The sequence below is a fragment of the Muscardinus avellanarius genome, assembly GCF_963383645.1.
Source record: "Muscardinus avellanarius genome assembly, chromosome: 3".
In the NCBI taxonomy this organism is placed as follows: Eukaryota; Metazoa; Chordata; class Mammalia; order Rodentia; family Gliridae; genus Muscardinus; species Muscardinus avellanarius.
In genome coordinates this window covers 8,842,669-8,860,349 of record NC_137788.1, presented here as the reverse complement: position 1 = coordinate 8,860,349, position 17,681 = coordinate 8,842,669, and the positions used below count along the sequence as shown (strand labels likewise).

Here is a 17,681-nt window from a genome sequence, read left to right as displayed (position 1 = left end):
ACGTGGGATACTTTGCAGACTTCCTACATTTTGATTTATCAGTTAGAGGGCCCAGTGGCCCCATCTCTGCCGTACCCTACCCACTCCTGTCTCCTCTGACGCTGAGGCCATGAGCTTTCCCATTATACGATTACTCCTCTGGGATCTCTCTTTTCTTCTCCTTCTCCTTCTCCTTCTTCTCCTTCTCCCTCTCTCCTCCTCCTCCTCCTCCTCCTCCTCCTCCTCCTCCTCCTCCTCCCTCTTTCTCTCTCTCCTCTCAATACTCAGGATTGAACCTAGAATTGTTTTACCTCTGAGTCACACCCTAAGGCCACTTTTTAAATTTTTTGTTTTGAAATAGAGTCTCACTATGTTGCTGAGACTAATCCTGAACCTGCGAACCTCCAGCTCCCGAATCCTGGTGTTACAGGCCCACACCACCACGCCAGCGCTGTCTCTGTCTTTGTACATCTTATGTCTCTCTTCTTTCTTTCTCTGTCTCTCTCCTCTTTCTCTCCATCTTTCTTTCTTTGTTGCTCTCCTTTTTTATATACTGGGAATTGAACCCGGGGGTATTCTACCTCCAATCTACACACCCCAGCCATTTTTTTGGGTGGTACTGGGGTTCCTGGAAGCCTTCTACCTCCAGGCTATACTCCCAGACCTATTTTATACTTTTTTATTTGGAAACAGGGTCTCTTAAGCCAGCGAGGCTGCTTTGAACCTGCGTGATTCTCCTGTCTCTGCCTCCCAAGCGCGGGGCTTATAAGCGTGCGCCACCATGCCTGGCAACCTATTTTTTTATTTTTTACTTTGAAACAGGGTTTTGCTAAGTTGCTGAAGGTCTTGCTAAACTACTGTGTGCTTGTCTAGAACCTGTGATCCTCTGGCTCAGCCTTCCAAGTGCTGGGATTACAGGCACACACTACCATGCCTGGCTCTCCATTTATTTATTTATTTATTTATTTATTTATTTATTTATTTATTTATTGTTTTTGGTACTGGGGATGAAACCCAGGGGTATTCTATCTCTGAGCTAAAATCCCAACCATATTTTCCATTCTTTATTTTGAAACAGGGTCTCACTGAGTTGCAAAGAGCCTCACTAAGTATTAGCTGAGACTGTGAACCACGATCCTCCCGTCTCAGCCTCCCAACTACTGGGATTACAAGCGTGCGCCGCCACGCCCGGCTCTGTCTCTCCTCTTTTAGCACCAGGTCTTTGGCATCGTCCTCATTCCTTTCTCTGGATCTCTTCTCCCTCCGTTCCCTCTCTCCCCCACATCCTCTGCTCTGTGTACTCTCTGGAGGAAAGTTCTCTGAATTCAGAACATCTAAAACGGCGGGCGCAGAATAATTGAGTAGCTGATACCTGTAAGCTCAGGCCATAAGAAGAATAATTAAGCTTGGTTCCTTGAGATGGAGCCATGAAAACCTTTGGCTCCATCTCAAGGAACACCGGAGCTGCGTGTTAGCAGCAGCAGCAGAGACGGGCAGTGTTTTGTGCTCTGTGAGCTGAGAGTAATCATAGATTCTCAGGAGGCCTTTAGGGGACGCCGAGCCCAAGCTGCAGTCTGGGATCCAGGTCCACCTGTCTCAAGGCTGACCCCCCTACCAGCCATCAAGGCTACCTGCAGGCAATGCAGGCAATGGTCTCTGAATCCCCCACCGCTGCAGGAGCCTCCCCGGCCCTCCCGCCCCTCTGGCCCGAGGATGGTCCCGTCAGCACTTTTTCTCTCTGTGCAGATCAATGGGGCCCTTGGATATGACCTAGAGTTCAATTATGGCTTCAATTATGAAATAAAGAGGCTGTTATCGCACACCTACCTCTTATTATGAACAACGCACCAGGGCCCGGCGGAGACTAGTCCTGGGGGAAATCATTAGCCCACTAATTTGAAATCAATTTAAAGTGCATTTGCTTAATGGCATGAGCATTGTGAATTCTCTGTAAATTGTTAATTTAGTCGCACGTCACACCCGATTTTGGTTTTATAAATTGCACTTTGGGGCTGGCCGGGGTGAGCACCTGGTCCTTCCAATCCCTGCCACCCTCGCCCACTCTTTCTTTCTTTCTCGAAAACCAAGCTTCATTATTCTTCTCATGGTCTGAGCTCGCAGACGTCAGCTACTCAAAAGCCTTTTGTATTTGGAGCAGTAAGGGCAGGAAGGGGCCCCGGGGACAGCTCGCACACCCATGGCCGCCTCTGCGTCGCTGAGTTTGGAGAGGAGGGCGGAGCAGATCAGGAGCCTGGAGGAGCTGCGCTGCCTCAGAGGTGGCTCTGCGTGGCTGAGCAGGGGTGCTCGTGGCCTCTCCTCTGTGGTCGCTGTGTGTCTCTGGGCTGGGGGACGGAGGCGTCGCCCAAGAAGCAGCTTCGCAGGGTCAGCGAGTGTGGAGTGGCCAGCGGCCCGTCTGTCCCCCATGGCCGCCGCCACGGGATCAGGCTGCTGGCGTACGTTCAGCTTCTCCTGTGCACCGCGCACCTTCAGAGACGAGGTGGCACCACGCGCGCCCTGAGCTGGGCAGGGATCCCTACACCCAAACAGCTGGGACGCCCTGGGCTGCTCGAGCGGCCCGGACCTGTGCGGGAAGCCAAAGGTCACGTGTGAACGAGGAGCCGCCCTCAAAAACAGGGGCATCGCTAAATCGCCCTTGGCCTTTAGAGGACCCTTGTTTTGTCCCTTGGTCTGTGCTGGAGCCTTGTCGACTCCTCTCCAGAGCACTGAGTTAGAGTTATCGTTGTCACATTGAACAGAATGAAGTAACTGTTTTCTTTCTTTCTCTCTTTCCTTCTTTCTTTCTCTTCCCTCCTTCCTTTTCTTCTTTCTTTCTTTCTTTCTCCTTCTTTCCCTTTCCCTCCCTCCCTTCCTTCTTTCTTTTGGGGATGAAACCCAGGGGCATTCTACCTCTGAGCTCTACCCCCAGCCCTTTTTAAAATTCTTTGTTTTGAAAGAGGGTCCTGCTAGGCTGCTGAGAGCCTCACTTAGTTGCCGAGTGACTCTGATGGAACCTTTGGTCCTCCTGTCTTGGCCTCTCAAGTACTGGGATTACAGGCACACACCACCATACCTAGCTCGGTGTATCTTTTTTCCAGGAGGGGCGATAAAACAATAAAGGGACAAAAGCCTGGGACAGTGGGATAAGCCCCGGGTGCGGCCAGCGAGTCCTCTTCGGAGCAGAGCATGCTACTTCTCTACCCGTGCCTTTTCAACAGACCCATCACCAGACCCTGATAAGACCAGGGAAGCAGGACGTTTGTGCAAGATGAGATTGTTACTGGGAACCTAGATAAGCCCTCCAGCCTCGCTTGTTCTTAATCAACTTAAGGATCACTAATTCTGGAGGTCACGCAACCAGGCCTGACTTGGTCGGTCTCCCCTGGCTTTGCCGAGCTCGCACCTCCGTGTGTGGGTTATGATGATAACGGTTGCCTAGGTAACGCTTTGGGGACCTGAAGTCGCTTTGGCTGGAAACGCTGACTCTTCACTGGGTTCTGCAGATGTCCGGTGGGTGATGGGAGAGGGAGCTGTCTCTGTGCAGTGGCTGCCCCATCTGTCGCTTCACTTTGGGGACGGACTCTACTCGGCTCTGCGTGCAGACCCGGTGCTGGCCTGCCAGAGCTGGCATTTGATTTCTTCTGGATCACCTGGTGCTTTCAGCGGCTACAGCGACCCTGAGTATCCAAGTCCTCGAGCCCGCTCCTAATGCCCAGACAGAACCTCAGGGGCAGGGGGTTTGCACAGAACCACGAGGAACTCAGCAGTCCCCAGGACGAGTTGGCAGAGACCTCCACACGGGCCAAGCCTCCCACAAGAAGGGGCATCTTTTGGATCCATGCCCCTGGCCAGTCAGAAATCACCAGATTTAGCTCAGCCCAGCAAGTCTGTAGACATCCAGAGACACCCTTTGCTCAGTGTGCGGCCTGGCGCTCCAGCCCGTGCTGTCGCCTTTCCGCGGGGCCCTGGCGGTCCCCATTGGCCACGGCACCAGCTGAAGCCCGGCCCATTTATTTGCTTGCCCTTTGCCCAATTTTGTTTGTTTGTTTGTTTATTTATTTATTTACTTATTTATTTGTGGTACTGGGGTTCCTGGAAGCCCTTCTACCTCCGGGCTACACTCCCAGACCTATTTTTAAATTTTTATTTGGAAACAGGGTCTCCTAAGCTAGCGCACGTGGCTGGCTTCGAACCTGCGCGATCCTCCTGTCTCTGCCTCCCAAGCGCGGGGATTACAAGCGTGCACCACTGCGCCCAGCCCTTTGCCCGATTTTATTCCCACTGGACAATGCCCAAAGTTCTTGTCTCCAGCATCAGGGGGCTCAATCCATCCCATTGTGGGGGCCTGGCATACTTGCATGCATTCCCTGGAAAGCCGCACACCAGGAATGAGCCTGAGCCACCGGCTGGACGGCGACTGACATGTGTCCCTGTGACCCCTGACCCCAGCCCGGCAGCCAGCCAGGTCCCCCACAGCAGAGCCATCTGGCTTAGGTACAGCTGGCTGCTGATGTATGAGGGAACCCGCCAGGGTCAGCAAAAACACCCAGATGAGCCCAACTTAATTTGTGACCCCACAGACTCATGAGAGAAATACATGGCTGTTATTTCAAGTCCCAAGATTCTTAAGTGGTTTGTTAGGCAGCAAGAATTAATCGATACATCAGGACTCAGCGAGATTAAGTGGCTTGCATGGGGTCACACAGCTCCAGGCGGAGCCCAGGAGCTGATGGTCTGGTTCACATCGCAGGATGGGGTTGTCCCCAGGCATCGGGTTCTGCTGGTATTTTCCTCCAGCCCTTAAGGGATGAGAGACACGTGGGTGGCCAGAAGGAGAAGGGAAGGGCAGTGGGCACAGAGGGGTGAAGGCACCAAGCTAGGTCCTCTCCCTGCAGCCATGCAAGGCAAGGGTGTTGCTCTGCACCCGTTCTGATGAGCCTCAAAAGCAGTGTGAAGAAACTTCAAGTGGAGGTAATGGACGGTGCTTCAGTCAGCTACTGCTGCACCGTGCTGTGTAACGACCATCCCCCCACACAATGGCATCAAACAACAGTCATTCGTTGTCAGATGGGAGTGGGCTGATCTCAGGTAGGACCAGTTGGGGTTGGCTCTGGGCCACAGTTCCATGGGTCTCCTAGCCTCCTGGAACCAGTGGGCTCTCAGGCACCTGTCCTTTCCCTAGAGGGGCTGAAGCACAGAGGGCCAGTCCCCCCTTGGCCAGGAATATTTCAAGCCTTTGCTGGCTTCACTCTCACTACATCCCAGTGGACGACAAAGTTCTCCAACAGTACAAGAAAGCAGAGCCCACCCCCAGTGGGAGGGGCCTAGCGGGGAGGGAACAGTTCCTGTTTACTGAGGGCTTTGGTGCTCCCAGCACATACATGCTCTCCCGAGTTGGGAGAGACCTGTCTGCTAAGGACACACTGCTGCAGGGGTAGCAGGTATCGCTGTGGCCACGGCCTGGGCAAACATCTCATTGAAATGCAAAGGCCATGCACGGTGGGCATGATCCTAGTTAATGGATGAGCAAACAGGTAAAGAAAGGGTACGTGACTTGCCCAACTGCTCAGCTAATGGAGGCAGAACGAGGAGGTTTTCCACGAGAGCGGAGCGGGGTGGCCGCAGGGCTCATGTTACCCAGGGCTGCGCCTTCCAGGAAGGGGACACTCCCATTCCCTCTGCCTTTTTGTTCTCCTGCCGCCCCCCCCCCCCCGCCTGCAGCCTGAGTCAGCAAGTGACAGCCACCTCTCTCCCCTGCTTCCAAAAAATCATCTAGATGATGTATCCCTGCAGCCCTAAACCCAAGAGTGCAAAGATTTGTAACAGAAGCCTTCCTCCGCCGCTCCCTGCAGCCGGCTGCTCCCCCCCCACCCCGACACACCCATAGCTATGGTTCTAGTTCTTGTATTTCCTTCAGAATTATTTTATGCATATACAAGAAAAAAAAAACGAGTATAGCTTTTCCCACCTGCCCGTATCTTTGCACGAAAACCAGCATCTCTTACTCGGAGTGGAAACCTTTCCTCCCCCGTTTAGTCTACCTTGGCAGAGTTTCCGCATTAGCACACAGAACACTCTCTCCCTCTCCCTTCACAGCTGCAGAGAATCTGTTGTCTGGTGGACTGAGTGTAATTACTTCGTGGGTCCCCGAGCTGATGGATGATGGGGGCCATGGTCCTCTGTGACACTCAACAAATCTTCAATGAATAACTTCTGCTCTTGGCCAGTGTAAGTTTACCCGTAGGACAGATTCTCAGAAGTGGGACTGCTGAATCGAATGTGTTGTGTGATTATAATTTTGGTAGTTAATGTCAAGTTACCCTCCATGGTTGAACCAGTTTACACTCCCACCAGCAATGCATGGGAGAGCGTTTCCCCTCAGCCAACATGCTAATGGACTTCTGCTTTTTTTTATTTGGTACTGGATTGAACCCAGAGCATTCTACCTCTGAGCTACATCTCCAGCCCTTCTAATTTCCGAAACAAGAACTCACTGAGTTCCCGAGGGTCTCACTAAACTGCTGGGGCTAACCTTGAACCTGTGGCCCTCCTGTCTCAGCCTCCCAGGTACTGGGATTACAGGCATGTGCCACCACACCTGGGTGGTCTTCTGCTTTTAAAAGCCTTTCATTCTTCCGGGCACACATTTGTAATCCCCACTCCACGCTTGGGAGGCTGAGACAGAAGGATCGCACAGGCTCAAAGCCAGCCTCAGCTGGTTTAAGAGACTCTGTTTCCAAATAAAATATAAAATAGGTGTGGGAGTGTAGCCCGGAGGTAGAAGGCCCCTGGGTTCCATCCCCAGTATCACCAAAAATAAATAAATAAATAAAACAAAAGCCTTTCATTCTATCCCCGTACCTTCAGGATAAAGCCCAGTTCCTGGGGCAGATATGAAGGTGGGCAAGTCCTTTCGCAAGGCTTACTGTCAGCTGGGGAGGGGGACAGGAACACAGCTCATGTCGCTGGCCTCTTTAACAGGGGCAAAGGAGCTCCCCTGGAGGCGTCACTGAGATTGACAGGTGTGATACAGCAGGGCAGGTGCCCATAAAAGCTGCCCCCAAACACCTCCTGGCCTCGGAGGGGAGAGGGAAGCAGAGATTCAGCGCCCCGGGTGGGTGTGCGTGTGGGTCCTGCTCCCTTGGCCTCCCCGGTGCCCTCGGCTCCTCCCCGAGCAGGGCTCTACCACCTCAGCACTCCAGGGGCCGGCGCATCCTGGCAGACCCCAGGCTGGCTGCTATGCCCGAGCAAACCAAGAGCATCTCATTAGACTCAGCAGAGCTCATTAAGGCCTCAACGGCAAAGGAAGGTCAAGGTTCTTTTCATGGGAGTTAGTGCTCCTGGGACCCTGTGGTGCCAACATTAAGCAAGATGGAAAGGGATCTGGGTGTAGCAGAGATCCCCAATCATCACCCACACCCTTCTCCCAGCCTTGCCTCTGCGTCCCCCGGGAGGAGACCACTGTCGGCTGGCAGCGGCAGATCTGTCCCCATGCGGTGTCAGGGAACAGGGCAGGTGAGTACGGAGGAGGCAACGCAGATCCGAGGCTGACAGTGCCGCCCCAAAAGCCGGCGTGCGGTGCTCACGTGCCTTCCCCACCCTGGCTCCCGGGCTCCCCTGGGAAATGGGAACCCATCTCGCGGAAGTCTGAGGCTCACGGCAGCTGCGGGCGAGGCCCAGCCACCTTGGGGTGGTGAAGCGATACAGGACCTGCCCCCCACCCCAAGGCACTCTGGAAAGGCAGAGGAAGAGTTGTTCCTTAAAAGAAAACAAGCCAGCGGGGCCTGGTGGCACATATCCTGTAATCCTAGCAACTAGGGAGGCTGAGGCAGGAGGATCACAAGTTCAAGGCCAGCCCGGGCAACTTAAGGAGACTCTGTCTCAAATACTTTTGAAAGGGGGCTGGGGATGGAGCTGTGGAAGAGCGTCCCTGACATCAACCCCCAATACTGCAGAGAGCAGATCAGCAGATAAATAAAAGCAGTAATAAAAGCAGAGAATTAAGTGAAGGCTCTGTGCATGGGCATCATGGGAGCTGCATGCAAATGATATGCAAATGACCACATCTCCACATTATAATGAGGTTACTGGGAAGGTGTCAGGACAAGGCCTTGGAGGCCCCGTCTTTTTTCTACGCACCCTCTAGGGGGCCCGTCAACCTTCCAGTGCCCCTGCCTCCCCCAGCCTGACCTCCGGAAGCACCACCTCTACAGATGTGGCTATTTGGAAGAGGACCGACCCCACAGATGTGACCCCACGCGCAGCCCCGGACCCCTGAGCAGCCCCTCCAGGCCGGTGCTCCAGGTGAGACCCCTCCCCAGCCACAGCGCTCTTGGCTGGGCCCCAAGGGCTCAGAGTGAGGCGCGTACAGACCTGAGGCTTTCCCTCCAGATGTCAGAGCAGGCCTCTCGATCTGACCGCCAACCTCAAACCTCCCAGAGAACACCATTGGCCTCGTGACACCTGTAATGGGAGACTGGGCACGCCCTGGGGACAGCTGGCCGGGCGCAGACTCTGGCTGGCCCTCAGCGGCTACCTGACCTCAGCGAGCCGCTCTCTCTGGGCCGTGGTGTCCAAGGCCATGGTGTCTTAAGGCCGTGGGCACCTTAAGGCTGGCCCGTGAGCAGCTGTGTTGAGCCGCTATAGGATGGACCGCCTCCTTCCCCCTCCCCCGATTGTTCTGGACTCCTGGACCCTGTGCACGTGACCTTCCTGGAAATAGGGTCTTTGCAGCTGATCAAATGCAGGCGAAGTCACTCAGGTGGGGCCTAATCCAGTGTGGCTGGTGCCCCTCCCACAAAGATGAGGATGGGGACAGAGACACAGAAAGGGCAGAGGTCATCCACGAGAAGGCAGCAGCAGACTGGCCTGGCACCTCACAAGCCAGCCAGCACTGAGGACGGCCGGCAGCAGCTGAAGACCCTCCCTCTCCTGCTGACCGGCACCTGGACTTGGGCCGCCAGCGTGGTGGGGGAGGGGCCAGCTCTGCTGTGAGCCAGGGTAAGCCGGTAGAGATGCCTTGCTATGGCGGCCACAGGAGACCAACAGCCGCTCTGATGACATCTGGCTCTTGCGTGCCAGCCGGCACCACTGGTGGCTTCATTTCTCCCCAGAGATGGCGGATCCTAAGGTCTGATGTTCCCTCAACAGTTACTGGGCACTGCTCCGTGCCAGGCACATGCTAGGTGGGTGGGGGGCACAGCAGCGACCATGTCTCTCACCTCAGGCCCCTAGGACCAGGTACGCCAGGCTGGAGGCCACCCTGGATTCCCTTTCTCATCTTCAGGGATTAGTTCCAGCTCAGACTATGTCCAGCTTCATAACACCCAGGAAGCTGTATCTGTCCCCCAAGAAGAGGCCAGTGCCCGATGCCAGGTATCCAGAAGGTGCTTAAACATGTCCCAACTGTGGGGCCAGCCATCCTCGTAAAGACAGACGCACCCCTCAAGCCCCACCCCCCGCGGTGGAGGCCCCAGCACACCCCGTGACCGAGTTCCCGGGAGGGTCGGACACCTCGGTGCTCCTCCGTCCCTGCCGAGGTTCAGTGCCGCCCCGCCGGGCCCTGGCTGGGCTGCATGACGACACCAAGATATTTCAACTTTAGGAGTATGATGAAGCCAACGATGCTACGATGCTCGTGTTGACAGCAGTGTCTGCAGTTTCATTTCACTTTAATGGGAACCACCTGCCGTGAGCGGGCGGCCAGCTCCTCCCCACCAGGGCCGCCCCTTATCCTTGGTGTCAGGTGGGGGAGAGATCTGAGGAAGGTCGTGCTGGCCCGCAGCCCCTGGGGAGGGTCTTAGAAAGGAGCCCCCAAGGCTGGGGCTGGGGCTAGGTCATGCACAACCCCGGGCCGGGTCACTGTCCTCAGTGGCTCCGGTGCCTGGGGAGGGGTGCGGGAGCACCCAGCACTGGTCACACAGGCTGTGGGGAGGAAGGACGGGGACCTAATGGGAGCCAAGCCCCCGGGCCTGTCCTTGAGCACACAGTGCTCTGCCTGCAAGGCCCGGCCAGCTCTGGCTCCACCCTGGCCCCCACAGGGTGGCCACTTTCTCTCTTGGTAACTCAGTTTCCACATCTGCATATTGGGGGCCCCAAGTTCCCACCTTAGAAGCCGTGAGCACCAAGGCAGTGAGAGAAGACCCCGGGACAATGACCAGCCGTGGTGACCAGGCACGGGAGGGGCAGGGCCCGGGGCTGGGTGGCAGCTGGTGCAGCCCCAGCTGGCACTCTGGCTGTGATGAAGGCGGTGTCCACACCGTGTGGGCGCTTGCTGGGCCAGGCCCAGGACCCGCGCTCTCTGGAGCCAGGCTGGGAAACCAAGGCCCTCCAGGGCCAGAGATGGCTGGTCCCATAGGATGCAGGCGTAGGGCTATAAGGCTGTCCCACTGGGCAGGGGGAGCTTGTAGCCGCTGTGCAGGAGCAGGAGGCAGGCGCCCAGCCCCAGCGCCCCCGCCAGCAGCACGGCACCCAGGGCCTTGAGGAAGGAAGTCCTGGTGCGGGTGAAGGAGCCGGGGGCCATGATGCCCAGCAGGGCGGTGCTGACGGTGAGCGTGTAGAGGATGGACACGCCCGTGTTGAGCGCCACGATCTTGCCGAACTTGGCGAACGGGGCGATGATGCAGAAGAACAGGGGCACGGTGGCGACGACCGTGGTGAGGGCGCTGGACACGATGGCCACGCCCACGTGCCGCACGGCCTCCAGCGTCCGCCACTGGCGCTGCGAGTGGGCGTCCTGGGCAGCGGAGAGCGAGAGCTGGGGCTGGCGCCAGGGGCCTCCTGCCTGCCCGACTTTGGAGGGCGGACACACGCTGCTGCCTGGAGCCCCCCCCCTCCCCCCAGGGATCTGAACCGCAGGTCCTCGCAGCCAGGGCCCTGATCAAACCATTTTGTTCTTTTGACCAAAAGCAGTTAATATGCAAATGACTTAATTTTTACATATTTATGAATATCTCCAGACCTGTGTAATTCCAAATCAGGGGAAAAAACCCTAAATTTCACCAGGCCTGAGCTGGTACATGAGCCGCAGCGAGCTGGCTTTAGGGTCATGGTCGGGATGCCCCCCACCCATGCCAGGACAGCACTGGCAAGCCTTGGTTCCCTAGGTACAGCCCGGGGGAATCCAGCTGTCCCCGGCTGGACTCACAGGAGGGTGCTCACCTCGGCCTGGTGCGGGGGCAGGTTCTCTCCGGCCAGCAGGTAGCCCTCTACCAGATGGACGCAGTAGTCCACGGAGGAGCCGACCAGGATGGACAGGGAGATGGCTTCCACGGCGCCCATCTCCCAGCCGCTCCAATACATGATGGTCACCACGAGGCACACGATGCCTGCGGGGGCCGCAGAGGCGGTTCGGACCCAGCCCCACCCACAGGGCCGCAGGGAATAGGGGCACCTAGCCAGAGCCCCACGCAGGGTGACAGGAGGGATGAGGTGTCAGGCCCAGAGAGGACAGGTGCAGCCACAGGCCACAGAGCCAAACCCTGCGATAGGGTCTTTCTGCTTCGGGTGGGGATGGTCATAAAGCCTTCGCCGAGGAGCCTGGGGAGCTTGGGTTCAGAGGAATGAGCTAACTTGCGGTTCCAGGGAGACCCTGCCCATTCCCAGCCCCACTGGACTGGCCAGCGGCCCCCACCTACGTACCCAAGATGCTCAGGAGCACGGGCAGCAGGAGCAGGATGTGGGTGGTGAACACGGCCACCGCAGCCACGCAGATGAGCAAGGAGAGGACCAGGCCGTACAGGGCGCTCTGCACCCCTGCAAGGTGGAGCCGAGGGCCTCAGGGGAGGCCTCCCCTCGCCCCATGGCCCCTGAGCTCCTCTGAGGGGACAGCAGGCCATGCGGCACAGGTGCCAATCTGGAGTTCAGGAGCTAACAGGTCAGGCTCTGTCTCTTAACTGACAGCTGCCAATGGCCACTGGTTACTCTTTGGGTGGCCAAATTCAGGAGCACAAAATGCGGCCAGATGCCCCCAAGCAGGTGAGGACCCAAACTGTGGCTTCCGATCCGCGGCCCAGTGACTGCATCAAATGTCACCAGGGCCCCTGGCCGTGACTCGGGACGTCCAGAGCGTGGCTGGGCCAGCCCTCGCTGCGCCTGGCGGTCTGTGCAGGCCCTGGGCAGCCCGGTGTGAGCCGGGCTCACTCACCTATGATTTCCATGAAGATCTGCTTCCAGTGCTCACAGGTCTGGAAGCCGCGGCGCAGGGCCGAGCCCTCGGGGAAGGCCTGCAGCTGCTGCCGGAGGAAGCTCTCCCAGCGCAGGTAGTCCGAGTAGGTCTGGAAGGAGGACTTGCCCTTGTACGTGGTCTGTGGGGAACACAGCCGGTGAGCTGGGCGGGGGCTGGGGCTCACCCTCCCCAGGGATGGCTGCTTTGCTCTGCGGCCAACGATGGAGAGGGTCATGTGGGCATGACAGTCTCAAATGAGCTCCCACAATCCCGGGACGCAGCATCGTTCTACAGCAGTGCGGCTGAAGCCCGTCCTTCACCAGAGCCACCTGCGGCTCCAGGGACCCCTGTTCTTGTGCCAACTCTGCATCTCCCTCCCTCTGCCCGCACAGCCAGCCCAGGCTGCCAGGCCCTGTCTCCTTTGGGTGGCCTTCCTCCATAGCCCAGATGTGCGTCCTCTGGCTCCCAAGTCTCTGGTGCACCCCAGCACAGCTCCGTCACTGTCTGGCAGCGCTCAGACAGAGGGCAGGAGCAGCCGGCCCGGCTCACAGTGGCCAGCCCTGCCCGGTGCCCCAGGGCACAGAGCCGTGACTGGAGGAAAGGGCGCCAGGCCCGCGCCGGAGCTCTCTTCTGCTATCTCACTGACCCAAGTCTTCTGGGAGACCATCGCCAGGGCCCATGGTTCTGACCTGCCGCCAGGCCATACAGCTCAACAGCTGCAAATCCCCGAGCTCTGCTGGTGAGGCGGAAGGGCTAGCAGCCCAGTGGGGCAGAAAGGGGCAGGCTCTGAGCCCGACACTGACGCCCCGAGCCCCGTGACCTCAAGCAAAGGCCTCCGGATGCCTCTCTGGTCTGGGGATTGGGACACACAGGCCCAAGGCCAGCACCGCGGGGCGCCCGGGCTCACCGACTCGAAGGCCATGGAGATCCACTGCACGCGGCCCTCCCTGACGCCCACCGCCCCGTGGGACAGCTGCCCCGGCAGCAGGTTGGGCTCGGGCAGCTCTTTGCACTCCGGGTGCAACATCTGCAGGAAGGAGGAGATGCTGTAGCCTGTGGGGAGAAGCGAGAGGGCGGTGGGGGCCAGAAGGGCGCTGTCCCCCCACGGGGCACAGGCAGTGGCATTAGGGAACCCACAGCATGCACCTGCTGTGTGGGGCCCTCTCAGGGGCAGCTGAGGATGGAGGCAGGACTCCAGGCAGGTTATCTGTGGGCCAGCCCTGAGCCACGCCCCAATTTTGGAAAAGCTCCTCCTGCAGGTGTGCCTGCACGCTGCACGCACGCCCCTCCACACCAGTCTTGCCTCCGCACAGGCCCGCGCCCATCTGTGGAGCACGAATGCGCAGCCCATCCGTGAGCCCCAGTGTGCATGCACCCCAGCGCAGGTGCCTGTCTGCAGAGGCGCCCACACGCCAGGCACGTGGTCTTGGGCTGGCCCCCAGGGACTGTGGCCCGGGCCACCCCAGCTGCACCTCCCTCCCAGGGCCTGGCTCTCAGCTCCACACACCTGAGGGCAGGCACTGGGCGCCGCCCGGCTTCACCAGCTCTGAGTTGCCCGCGATGGCCTTGCAGAGGCGACAGAGGTGCCCGATCTCTTTGAAGAGGTCAAAGCTGCTGTCGTAGACCACGCTGCCCTTTCCCAAGGAGACACAGCCGCCGGCCCACTCAGTGAGACGGGATGTGGTCCAGCCTCCACTCCCGCCCACCCAGCCGTCATCCTGTCTCAACCCTCGGCATGGCTGCCCACTGTCCACACTGAGCCCGCTCTGCCTGCTCCCTGTGGGCCCCTGGCTCTCCTCCTCTCCTCCTCTGTCCTCAGGGTTTCCTGCTTCTCTCCTTCCCAGCCGGCCACTGAGCCACTGAACACCTGCAGACTCCAACTGGAGCCAACACAGACCTCTCTGCTCCACCTGCTCCCGGCCGCGTTCGCACCGGCCATCCTGGACCCCCGCGCCCCCGGCTGCGGCTTAGGCAGGTGTGTCCACTGGGCCTTCCTACCACAAACCTCAGTGCTTGCTAGTGAGGAGCCCAGTCCATGTCCCAACCCAACCAGCACCTCCAGAGCTCAGTCCAGGGGGGAGGGGTGCTGGAGCAGGCGCCACGCCCACGGCTGGCCAGGAGGGCTCCACGCTGCGCCCACCCTGCGTGCAGGCAGGCAGTCTGCGCAGTCTGCCATGCCCCCAGACTCCCAGGGGACCCTGCAGCCCTGCGCAGCCCCAGTGGGCCGGGCTCCTCAGGGCCCGAGGGGGTCCTCTTGGGCTGGAGGAGCCACTGAGAGGGGCCTCTCTGGGAGCCTGCCGGGGGCCCGCGTACCGGGTCTCCAATGACGTGGTTGTCCACCTGCCGGGTACGGTTAATGCCAACGATGCCGAAGACCACGAAGACCATGGCACCTGTATCGACCAGCGGCCGCGCGGCAGGCTTCCCGCAGCCCGTGTGCACACAGGGGTTGAAGCCGAAGGTGGCCGAGAGGCGGGCCTTGGATGCTGCAGAGGGGAGTCAGCATGGTAAGGGGGGCCCCCAGGCCCCCAAGGACCCCCATAGAGGCCCCACACGTACCTCTCTCGCTAGGCACATAGAAGAAGCCTTTGGTGGGCCCATCAGGGCTGGAGCTGAGCAGGCAGCCGGGAGGCGCCACACACACGCGCCCATGGAAGGGGGGCTTGTGGGACTGCGCAAAGTACAGCTTCCTGTGGAGGCAAGGGAGGCCAGGGCTGAGGCTGGAGAGGCCAGGAGTGGAGGCGAGCACAGCCATGCCAAGGGCCGGGGAGGCTGCGAGGGACACTTGGGCTCCCCGCACGGGGACGGGGCTTGGCCGGGCAGGCCTGCTCTGGTCTTGGACCCAGCTCCAGCCCCTCCCCTGTGGCTCGCAGGGTCCCACAGGTGGCAGGGCAGCTGGGACAGCGGTGTGCTCCGGCTGGCCTCCATTCAGGAGGCCCGGGCGGCCTTGGTGCCCTGCTCAGTAGCCCAGGCCGCCTCAACCCGAGCGGCCGAGCAGCCTGTGTTTACAGCGTGGGTTCCACGGCCACACAACTTGCTGACCGCCAGGCCTGGCGTAGCTCGGAGCTCCATCTCGAAGGTGACTCATCAGCAGCCTGACTGGCCAGGCCCTGCCCCTGCGGTGTGTGCAGAGTGAGCTGGAGGAGACAGACCAGTGCACACGGAGGTGCACGCCTGGAATCCCAGTCCTTGGGAGACCGAGACAGGAGGATCGCAGGTTTGAGGACGGCTTCCGCAACAAAGGGAGAGTCTCTTTCAAAATAAACAACATAAAGGGCTAGGGACGTGGCTTGGAAGTAAAATGCTCCTGGGTTCAACCCCCAATACCAAAAAAAAAAAAAAAGAGAGAGAGAAAAAAAAGGAAAGGAGAGGCAGAAGAAGCCAGGTAAAGGACCCTTCACCCCCCGAGACAATGAGTGTCTGTCTGGAAAAAACCCAGCAAGAGCTGTCTGGGCCCCCCGCCTCTCATGTGCACCCCTTGCCCCAGATGGAGTTCAGCCTGGCGTGGGTGCTGCAGACCCTGAAGCCAGGCTCGGTCAGGGAGCGCAGTCCCCTTGTTACGGGCCGGCCCAGCACCGCGTCCTCCGCCGCTGCTTTCCAGGCACGTGTGGCAATTTGTAATGACACTGCTGTTTACTTGTCAGCTGCCTGTCTCCCGCTAGACGGCCCGAGGGCAGCAGCCACATCTGTCTGTTCAACACCCCCTCCCCTGCCCAAGCACGGGCCGGCACACAGGCGGTGCTGAACGTGCGGTGAATGGACCGGTGGACAGAGCCTCCGTGGGCACAGTCTCAACCACAGAAACGATCGCGAGGCCACGTTCACGGCATGGGAAATGAAAGCTGGGACCGAAGCCCCCAGGTGGCTCAGGGCCCCGCGAGGCAGAGAAAACAGCCTCTCTTCCACAAAACTCGGACATTGCTTGGCGCCAGGCCCCAGGCGGGGACGCAGACAGCCTTCCTCCCTCCCAGTCTAGGGGAGGGCGGATAGAGGGTAAACATTTTCAGAATTAAAGCATACTCAAGACGCATTCAGTCATCGAGTGTTCACCAAGCACCCGCCACTGGCTGGCGTGGAGCAAGGCTGGCACAGCGCACAAGCCCACGGGCCCGCCTCAGGTGGACGTTGTCCTGGGAAGGGTCAGGCCTCACACCAGATCAGAGCAACTGTGGATGGTGACGGGGCCGGGGGAGGGGAAGTGTGTGAAGAGCTGGCCAGGGAGACGTCTGCCTAGGGTCAGTCTATTCGAGGAGGTGACATTTGGGACCTGATTCTCAAGATGTCAACCACCTGAGGGGCTGAGAGAGCATTCTGGGTAGAGGGAACCATGACTGCAAAGGCCCTGGGGCAGAAATGTGGCTAAAGAGCTGTGAGATGGCCACTGTGACCCCACGGAGCTGTCAGGAGGGACAGCGGCAGAGAAGGTCAAGGGCCTGTCCTCATGCCAGAGACATTGGAATAGGTATGTGGAAATAGAGGTTTCTCGAAGTGTCTGCTGGACTCTCTCATGTGATGGAGAGAGGGAGACGGAGAGGGGTAGAGAGAGAGAGAGAGAGAGGGAGGAGGAGGGGGAGAGAGAGAAAGAGAGGGAGAGAGGTGTGTGTCAGTAGGGCAAAGCCAGGCCGGCTGGTGGGAGTGGCTTATGTGCAAGCCTCTGTTACCGGGTGTGCTGCTGCTCCTTGGAGGCCACGTAAAAACTGAAGTCAAACTTCCAGCCCCGCTTGGCGTCGCAGGCCAAGGCCGTCACCATCCACTTGCGGGAGGCGCTCGCGGCCTGGAGCAGCCCTACTGTAGACATACAAGCGGTCAGCTTCTTGGTGAATTCACCAAAAGGCGCTCTATATACCTAGCAGTGGAGCGACAGAGACAAGACACCACGTGACTGGGGGGCCGGCGGGCTGGCCTGGCCAGGGCCTGTGCCCTTCCTCCCCGTCCCGCCCAACCTGGCCCCGCTAAGGCTCGAGGCTCGAGGCTTGGGAGGCCTGGGGTGGAGTCTGAAAACCAGGGAATCGTTTCTTCTCTGAGACTCGCTTCTCCCTTCCCCCACTGCTGGCTGAGCGTCCGTCCTGTGCCAGGCTCGAGGACACGCAGGGAGCAGGTGGGCACCTCCCTGCCCTCGCGGAGCTGGCGGTGAGGAGCCCTCAGGCCCTGGCAAGAGCTGGGTCTCCACGGTCAGGGCAATAAAACAGATTACAAATGGCTGGGGAACAAGAGGGCCCGGGAGAGCCTCGGGGTCCTCATCGTCCAAGTGGAAACAGACCCGGGCCACACCAGCTGGCGCAGGAGCCATCACCTGGAGGCACAAGGTTCAAGAAACCAATGACCCGTGAGGGGAACTGAGGCCCGGGCTGGCCCGGGGAAGAGCTCTTTTGGGTGCTAGAGCAGCTGCCCCAAACATGAACCAAGGGCCGCCACGCGCCAAGCGGGGGCCATGCTCTAGGACAGACCACACAGGCCTCGCCTCCTGCGCCCGCGCCTCCAACAACACTTTATTTTTTGGTCCTGAGGATCAAACCCAGGGACATTCTGTCTCTGCACT

General features: G+C 59.0%; 1 protein-coding gene across 1 annotated transcript in view; it reads right to left on the bottom strand.

Annotated features, from left to right (window-relative positions):
• Positions 1–10,348: 10,348 nt before the first annotated feature.
• The window catches only part of DISP3 (dispatched RND transporter family member 3), a gene marked incomplete at both ends in the record, with an annotated part of 33,431 nt that continues 26,098 nt past the window's right edge, over positions 10,349–17,681 (bottom strand). The window contains 9 exons of the mRNA XM_080691132.1: positions 10,349–10,711; positions 11,137–11,303; positions 11,617–11,730; positions 12,122–12,281; positions 13,050–13,195; positions 13,650–13,776; positions 14,456–14,628; positions 14,702–14,832; positions 16,804–16,988. Coding sequence (XP_080547258.1) covers positions 10,349–10,711; positions 11,137–11,303; positions 11,617–11,730; positions 12,122–12,281; positions 13,050–13,195; positions 13,650–13,776; positions 14,456–14,628; positions 14,702–14,832; positions 16,804–16,988 — 1,566 coding nt within the window. The remainder of the gene's footprint in view (positions 10,712–11,136; positions 11,304–11,616; positions 11,731–12,121; positions 12,282–13,049; positions 13,196–13,649; positions 13,777–14,455; positions 14,629–14,701; positions 14,833–16,803; positions 16,989–17,681) is intronic.